This window comes from Saimiri boliviensis, chromosome 8 (assembly GCF_048565385.1).
Source record: "Saimiri boliviensis isolate mSaiBol1 chromosome 8, mSaiBol1.pri, whole genome shotgun sequence".
Classification (NCBI taxonomy): domain Eukaryota; kingdom Metazoa; phylum Chordata; class Mammalia; order Primates; family Cebidae; genus Saimiri; species Saimiri boliviensis.
The window spans coordinates 13,043,641-13,052,445 of NC_133456.1; the positions used below are offsets into that span (position 1 = coordinate 13,043,641).

At 48.3% G+C, this 8,805-nt stretch overlaps 1 protein-coding gene across 10 annotated transcripts in view; it reads left to right on the top strand.

The window, feature by feature from the left end:
- IP6K2 (inositol hexakisphosphate kinase 2) overlaps positions 1 to 8,079 on the top strand; it is a 33,592-nt gene extending 25,513 nt beyond the window's left edge. For 8 of the 10 annotated variants that reach the window (XM_074403904.1, XM_003926313.3, XM_010337077.2 and 5 more), the window contains 4 exons: positions 1,553 to 1,778; positions 3,279 to 3,454; positions 5,759 to 5,934; positions 7,311 to 8,079. In XM_074403904.1, the coding sequence (XP_074260005.1) occupies positions 1,553 to 1,778; positions 3,279 to 3,454; positions 5,759 to 5,934; positions 7,311 to 7,811 (1,079 nt within the window). In that variant the 3' untranslated portion in view covers positions 7,812 to 8,079. The other 2 variants (XM_010337079.3, XM_010337080.3) reach the window with 1 other exon arrangement.
- The last annotated feature ends 726 nt before the right edge of the window (positions 8,080 to 8,805 follow it).

Below are 8,805 nucleotides of genomic sequence, written 5' to 3' on the forward strand. Positions count from 1 at the left end.
GTCCTCCAGGAAACCAGAAGCCTGGGTGATTAGGTAGGCCGGGGGGGCAGGGTTGAGTCAGATGGAATGCAGGAGTGGGAGGCCTGTGCTGATTAGCCCAAGCCCTTTGCTGTTACAGAATGTCCCCAAAATTGCTAAGGGAAAGCAACCTTTCGATTCACATATAATTTTTTGTTCCTTTTTGCAATGTATTTTATAGGTGACATCAGCAGCCACCAGCATGGTGGGGTCTTTGTTGGGGAGGGGGGAGTCTTTTGTAAATCAAGAAAGAAGCCATTAAAGAAATTAATTTTAAATGTGCACTGTCTGGTTACATAAAAGACTCTAGAACAACTTAGGTTCTCTTGGGACTGTTGAAACATGGTCTTTAAGGACAGAATGTACTGGGCGCCTGTCTCTGTACTCTGAAGATGTGTATTGTGGTGGGGATGGGGGAGTTGGGGGCCCTCATTTGGTCCTTCTCTGTTGTTTTTTCCAGGACAAAGCCAAAGGTCCCTTGTTAGCTGGCCGTCCCTATCCCATTTTTTCCCCTGGTCCTTTCCCCTGTGGCCACAGGGAAGTGTGGTCTGAATCCCCCACCCCGGCTCCTCTGCACCCAGAGCTGGGGGCCACCTCAGAAGTGTCGTCTCTCTCTGAGCACGCATTCCCCTGCAGCAGTCGAGCGGGCGGGCAGCAAGGACTGAGCAGATTGAGTGATCCTGGGGCAGAGAGGCCTGGGAGGAAAGGTGTTCAGCCAGTCGTTTGTAAGGCGCTCGTCGGCACCTGCTGAAATGCCCCCCACCTGACAGCCCCATCCTCAAAGACTGTCTGATTACTCATGGCAGGTTCTAGAGACTTAAGGGAGAAAGCTGCTTTCAAGGTCACCACATGTTTGTGCTCCCCAACCAACTCTTACCTGCCTTGTGATCATTTTGTTCTTTTGTGACGTGAGATTGCAAAGACCAATAAAAACATATTTTATAAGGAAAAAAGGCCTGGGTGCCTACCCCGTGTGGGGGCACTATGGGAAACCTTTGCTAGGGTGTCTTGTGCTGTGTGGTTTGTTTTGTTTGCCCCTTTATTTTGCTTTGCTTACCCAGTCTTCCCTTATTCTTGGTTCTTAACCCTCAGGCAAACCTGTGTTCCCCAGTATTCAGGCTCTGCTTTAAAGCAAGCTTTGAGGCTGCTGGAGTTTCTGTTTAGGGCATTAAAATTTCCCACAAACTATAAAGAGCAATGTTTTAAGTCTTTTAGAATTAGAAGAGTTACATAAAAATTAATAAACATTTTCAATGATGGAAAAATGTGTCTTGTAATTCTTTGGCTCTTGCCTTGTTGGGTACATCAGAGAGGAAGACTCTCGGCCATGTTTGCTCCCTAATTGCTTGTCTTGTATGGTGTCATCTTTTCTAGCTGTTTTGATATTTGTTAAGTTTGCAGATGAGTTTGGGGCCTCTGGCAACATAGAGACTAAGGAACTGGGTAAGAAAAAAACAAATGTTAACAATCATGTTACTTACAAGGCTTCTTCCTGTGGAATTAAAAGTTCTTTCTGCTCCTCACCCCCTTCCAGGTGTGGTATCTGTGCGCTTTGAAGAAGATGAAGACAGGAACTTGTGTCTAATAGCATATCCATTAAAAGGGGACCATGGAACTGTGGAGATTGTAGATAATTCAGACTGTGAACCAAAAAGTAAGCTCCTAAGGTGGACGACAAACAAAAAACATCATGTCTTAGAAACAGAAAAGACCCCTAAGGACTGGGTGCGCCAGCACCGGAAAGAGGAGAAAATGAAGAGGTGAGTGGAGACTGAGCAGCCAACCCTTGGCTGTGTGGGAGGGTTGGGGATTTTGGTTACAGCCCAGTTTCCTGGTGCTAAGGACTCAAGTGGACTTACTAGGTGCCCTGTCATTCAGTGGCTAATTCCCACGTGGTATGCTCTGCCTCTCTTTTATTGTAATTGACTCTGGTGAGATCATGCCAGTTTGGATAAACAGCTGCACTGGCCTCTGTAAGAGATTCACTCACTTTTCTATGACTGCTGTGTGCCAGGCTGTGAACTGGAGATGTAGCAGTGACCGACAGCAGCCATCCTTTTACCTCAGGTTGAAGACAAAATGGGCAGTTGGGCATCCCCGAAACTCAGTGATCCCCTTAAGCAGGGCCATCCTACTCCTGCACCTTGGCAAAGCTTGTGAAAATATAAATAGTATATATAAATTAAAGTACATATAATGCAGCTCAGTAGGATGACCTATTCCCATGGAATTTGAGTTTCTGTTTTCCTAGTCATCAGATTTTGGAGTTGGGGGAACCTGCTTGTACTGGAGGCTAGGTGGTACTACTTCCTAGAAGAGGGCAATGAAGGCTCTCCACATACAGGGGCTGGGGAGCAGGGGTTGATCTTGGAATTAGGTTCTTTTTGCTGTAGAAAATAGTAGTTGGCTGGCCCCTAATTTTATTTTTTAAAATCAACTTTCTTGAGGTATACATACGGTAAAATGCACCCATTTGAAGTGCTCAAAGAGTTTTGGCAAATATGTACACGGTAAGCCGCCACCACATCAAGAAGTCACTTTTCATTACTCTAGAAAGTTTCTCACCGGGTGTGGTGGCTCACACCTGTAATCCCAGCACTTTGAGAGGCTAAGGCGGGTGGATCACCTGAGGTCATGAGTTCTAGAGCAGCCTAACCAATATGATGAAACCCCTTCTCTACTAAAAATACAAAAATTAGCCGAATATGGTGGCATGTTCCTGTAATCCCAGGTACTTGGGAGGCTGAGACAGGAGAATCGTTTGAACCTGGGAGGCGGAGGTTGTAGTGAGTTGAGATTGCGCCACTGCACTTCAATCTGGGCAACAAGAGTGAAACTCCGTCTTAAAAAAAATAAAGACAATTTCTTTGTGCCTCTTTTAACCCTGAATTTCTTTTATTTTTTTATTTTTATTTTTATTTTTAGATGGAGTCTCACTTGCTCTGTCACCTAGGCTAGAGTGCAGTGGTATGATATTTTCGGCTCACTGCAACCTCCGCCTCCTGGGTTCAAGCAATTCTCCTGCCATAACCTCCTTAGTAGCTGGTACTACAGGTGCACATCACCATGCTCAGCTAATGTTTGTATTTTTAGTAGAGACGGTTTTACCATGTTGGCCAGGGTGGTCTCAAACTCCTGACCTCAAGTGATCTGCCCATCTCGGCCTCCCAAAGTGCTGGGATTACAGGCGTGAGCCACCGAACTCGGCCTTCGAAATTCTGATAAGACATACTGATGTATTGGTCCTTGTCTCTTTATAGTCATAAGTTAGAAGAAGAATTTGAGTGGCTAAAGAAATCTGAAGTCTTGTACTACACTGTAGAGAAAAAGGGGAATATAAGTTCCCAGCTTAAACACTATAACCCTTGGAGTATGAAATGTCACCAGCAACAGTTACAGAGAATGAAGGAGAATGCAAAGCACCGGAACCAGTACAGTATCCTTTGTTCATGGGCATCTCTACATCGAGGGTTAGGGGAGAGAAAACAAGGAAGGCCCTTGGCTCTTGGAGAGAGAGGTTGGGTTTTTATAGTCATGGTTGAATTTCTTCTATCTGGGTTATTTCAGAACACCCTGTTTGATAATTATGGGCAAGTATTCACTTCCCTCAGGGCAGCTACTGGCCTAGGAGTGCAGATGATGAGGAGTGGGGTATCATGGATCTCTGGGAGGTGAGGGGTGCCTCATGAAGGGGCCAGCTTGCATCAGGTGGGCTTTCGCCTAGATAACCTAGAGGAAGAGGGCAAGGGGCTGCCTCCTGTTTTCAGACTCTTCAGAAGTCTCAAAACATTGCTCACCTGCAAAGGGCTGGGGTTTTTGGGTGAGGAGACTGACCTTTCACTCCCGGTTCACCAGACTGGCACTGACACTGGACGTGAGTAGGACATGAGGAAATCTTTCCTTTTTTCTCTCTCTTCTTTTTTCTGGAGACAAGAGTCTCGCTCTTTTCCCTAGGCTGGAGTGCAAGTGGTGTGATCTCGGCTCACTGCAACCTTGGTCTTCCGAGTTCAAGTGATTCTCATACCTCAGCCTCCTTAGTAGTTGGCATTACAGGTGTCTGCCCCAATGCCCGGCTAATTTTTGTATTTTTAGTGGAGACAGGGTTTCACCATGTTGGCTAGGCTGGTCTCAAACTCCTGACCTCAGGTGATCTACCTACTTTGGCCTCCCAAAGTGCTTGGATAATAGGCCATGAGCCACCCCCTCTCCCCCTGCCTTCTCCATCCCTCCCCTTTGTAAAGGTGAGGTTTCACTATGTTGCCCAGGCTGGTCTCAAACTCCTGGGCTCAAGTGATCCTCAGCCTCCAAAAATGTTGGGATAATAGGCGTGAGCCACCATGCCTAGCCTGTGTCTATTTTTTTGGTCTCTTAAAAATGTGAAAACCATTTCTAGCTTATAGGCCATGCAACAGCAAGCAGTGGGCCATAGTTTACCAGTTTCCCCTCTAGGGAGCACTGGTTCCTTGAGTGAGAAATGATGAAACAATGGTCTGTGCACTAGACGCACTCATTAATTCTGGTCATTGTTTCTAGACCTTATTAGTACACACAGCTGGGAAGCAGAGTTACTTTAAAGAGAAAAGTAGCTGGGTGTGGTGGCTTATGCCTGTAATCCCAGCCCTTTGGGAGACTGAGCCGGGTGAATCACAAGGCTGAGAGTTTGAGGCCTGCCTGGCCAACATGGTGGAACCTTGTCTCTACTAAAAATACAAAAAGTAGCTGGGCATAGTGGCGGGCATCTGTAATCCCAGCTACTTGGGAGGCTGAGCCAGGAGAATCGTTTGAAAGCAAGAGGCGGGGGCCGGGCGCGGTGGCTCAAGCCTGTAATCCCAGCACTTTGGGAGGCCGAGACGGGTGGATCACATGGTCAAGATATCGAGACCATCCTAGTCAACATGGTGAAACCCCGTCTCTACTAAAAATACAAAAAATTAGCTGGGCATGGCGGCACGTGCCTGTAATCCCAGCTACTCAGTAGGCTGAGGCAGGAGAATTGCCTGAACCCAGGAGGCAGAGGTTGCGGTGAGCCGAGATCGCGCCATTGCATTCCAGCCTGCATAAAAAGAGTGAAACTCCGTCTCAAAAAACAAAAAAAGCAAGAGGTGGAGGTTGCAGTGAGCCGAGATCACGCCACTGCACTCCAGCCCTGGCGAGAGAGTGAGACTCCGTCTCAAAAATAATAATAATTAATTAATAAAATATAGAGAAGGCTGGACACAGTAGCTCATGCCTATAATCTCAGCACTTTGGGAGGCCGAGGTGGGCAGTCACAGGGTCAGGAGATCAAGACCATCCTGGCCAACATAGTGAAACCCCATGTCTACTGAAATACATAAAACTAGCTGGGTGTGGTTGTGCACACCTGTGGTCCCAGCTACTCAGGAGGCAGGGAATCACTTGAACCCGGAGGTGGGGAGGGCAGAGATTGTAGTCAGAAGAGATCGAAACATTGCACTCCAGCCTGGCAAAAGAGGGAGACTCCATCTCAAAAAATAAAATCAAATAATAAAGAGAAAAGTATTTTCATGAGTTTATACTGATACTTGCAGTTCACATATAAGGCTACAGGACTTACTGAATTTCCTTGATGTTCTACTTGTAATTGAGAACTTTGTTTTTGGACCCTAGTCCTACACTTAGCTAAGAGTTCAGGAAATGGCTTGTGTGTCTCCCAGGCTGGAAGAGCCCAGGACCCATGCAGTAGCACTTCCTTTTGGGGGTATTTTTCTTAACTACTCAGAATTTATCTTACTGGAAAACCTGACTTCCCGCTACGAGGTGCCTTGTGTCCTTGACCTCAAGATGGGCACACGACAACATGGTGACGATGCTTCAGAGGAGAAGGCGGCCAATCAAATCCGAAAATGTCAGCAGAGCACATCTGCGGTCATTGGTGTGCGTGTGTGTGGCATGCAGGTGAGGGGGATGCTAGGGCTGGCTAGGGCATCCAATGGCTGTCACTTCCCCATCCTGGCATAGTCCTGTTTGCTCAAAAGATTCCAAACCAAGTCTGATGGCTCATACCTTTAATCCCAGCACTTTGGGGGGTCAAGGCGGGTGGATCACCTGAGGTCAGGAGTTCGAGACCAGCCCAGACAACATGGCGAAACTCTGTCTCTACTAAAAATACAAAAATTAGTTGAGCATGTTGGTGTACACCTGTAATCTTAGCTACTTGGGAGTCTGAGGTCCAGGAACAGCTTGAACCCAGGAAGCGGAGGTTGCAGTAAGCCGAAACCACAGCATTGCACTCCATCCTGGGAAACAGAGTCAGACTCTGTCTCTAAATAAAGATTCTGGGCCAGGCACAGTAGTTCACGCCTGTAATCCCAGCACTTTGGGAGGCCAAGGCAGGTGGATCATGAGGTCAGGAGTTCAAGACCAGCCTGGCCAGCATGGTGAAACCCCGTCTTTCCAAAAAAAAATATGCAAAAATTTGGCCAGGCGCGGGGGCTTACGCCTATAATCCCAGCACTTTGGGAGGCCGAGGCAGGTGGATCACGAGGTCAAGAGATCGAGACCATCTTGGTCAACAAGGTGAAACCCCGTCTCTACCAAAAATACAAAAATTAGCCGGGCATGGTGGTGCGTGCCTGTAATCCCAGCTACTCGGGAGGCCGAGACAGGAGAATTGCTTGAACCCAGGAGGCAGAGGTTGCGGTGAGCCGAGATCATGCCATTGCACTCCAGCCTGGGTAAAAAGAGCGAAACTCCGTCTCAAAAAAAAACAGAAACAGAAAAAAAAAAAAAATTTTAGTTGGGCATGGTGGCATGTACTGTAATTCTAGCTAATCCAGAGTCTGAGAATTCCAGACAGGAGAATTGATTGAGCCTGGGAGGCGGAGGTTGCAGTGAGCTGAGATTGCACTACTGCACTCCAGCCTGGGCAACAGAGCAAGACTCCTTCGAAAATAAAGATTCCAGATTTGACACGAGTCTGTTGCCTTTTGGTTAAAAAAGAAAGCATGCATTCCTTCATGATCCTGAGATTGGGTTGATTAACTGAGTCCAGAATTTCTGGATAGTAGTAGGGAAGAAAGCAAGAGGGTAGGTCCTATCCAGTGACCCAGATGTTGGGGTGCCAGGGCACAATGACCAAACCCAGGTTGGATGGCTGCATCCCAGGTGGGGGCTGATCAGAGAATATAGTGGACAGTGTCTCATGTGTGACTATTGTACTTGACAAGTTTTGATCTGATCTGTCACATCCCCCACACATGTACATACCACTGCTCAGGATCCAAGGTTTGAGATGGCCCTTAGCCCCTGACTTGCTGGTCTCTCTCCTACAGGTGTACCAAGCAGGCAGTGGGCAGCTCATGTTCATGAACAAGTATCATGGACGGAAGCTGTCGGTGCAGGGCTTTAAGGAAGCACTTTACCAGTTCTTCCACAATGGGCGGTACCTGCGCCGTGAACTCCTGGGCCCTGTGCTCAAGAAGCTGACTGAACTCAAGGCGGTGTTGGAGCGACAGGAGTCCTACCGCTTCTACTCAAGCTCTCTGCTGGTCATCTATGATGGCAAGGAGCGGCCCGAAGTGGTCCTGGACTCAGATGCTGAGGACTTGGAGGACCTGTCAGAGGAGTCAGCTGATGAGTCTGCTGGGGCCTATGCCTACAAACCCCTCGGCGCCAGCTCTGTAGACGTGCGCATGATTGATTTTGCACACACCACCTGCAGGCTGTATGGGGAGGACACAGTGGTGCATGAGGGCCAGGATGCTGGCTATATCTTCGGGCTACAGAGCCTGATAGACATTGTCACAGAGATAAGTGAGGAGAGTGGAGAGTGAGCTTGCTAGCTGCTCCAGTACCTGAGAGACTCTGTGTCCCTGGCACAGCTGTGCTGCGTCAGGGAGGAGGCCAGTATGGCCAGGTGGTGGCTCCTGCAGCCTGGAGCTGATGTGCAGTGGCCTCTGTGAGCCCCAGCCTGAGCCAGCCCCAGCTACGCTTGGAGTCTTTATTTATTTTAACAATTTCTTCAACATTCCACATTTGATGATGATACCTCTTTCTTCCCCGAGTGTATCTGTCCTAATACAAATCTTTTTGTTTATTGTATATAGTGCTGTTGTCATTCTTTCAAGGGCAGGGAGTCGCCCTCCCAACCCTAGGAATCCTCACCACATGCTGTGACCACCTTCCTGGTTCAGTATTCTGGCCACCACCACTACCCCATGGATCCTAAATTCAGCACAGCCTCTTGGCATGGTCTGCAGTCTCCAGCCTAGCACGCTGAAGGTCACCCAGAAAGGATCCCCCCATATACCTACCTTAGCCAGATTCTTCTGGGATCTGTGCCAACTGAGAGTCTCAAACCACGTAACACTTGGCACAGATCTTCTCATGGGCCCTATGCAACTTAAGCCAGTTAGGTAGCAGGTGCTCCAAACCTTGGGTCCAGCTTTTAATCCCTTCTATGCCACTGGCAGCAGCTAATTGGCTGGCTATTATGATAGACGTTCTGGAGCCAATACTCATGTCTCTAGCCTCTAGGCTCTGGTCCATTGGCAGCCATGATCTATGTTGTAAAGGGGCCCACGTGATGGAGGGCACGTTAAAAGGGCGTGTTTTGGTAGGTAGGGTGGCCCTCTTGGCCACACCACCTGGCACCACTCCTGCCCGGCCCTGGGCCCCGTTGCAGTTACACCAGTCTCTACTTAAAGAGACCAGCCAGCACAGACCCTGAGATTCTCCTCTACCCCAGGAGGGCTTCTGGGAGGAGGAGGAGGGGCCAAGAAAGGATTTAAACTGCAGAGCGACACCTGGTGCAGAGAAGGCACCGTC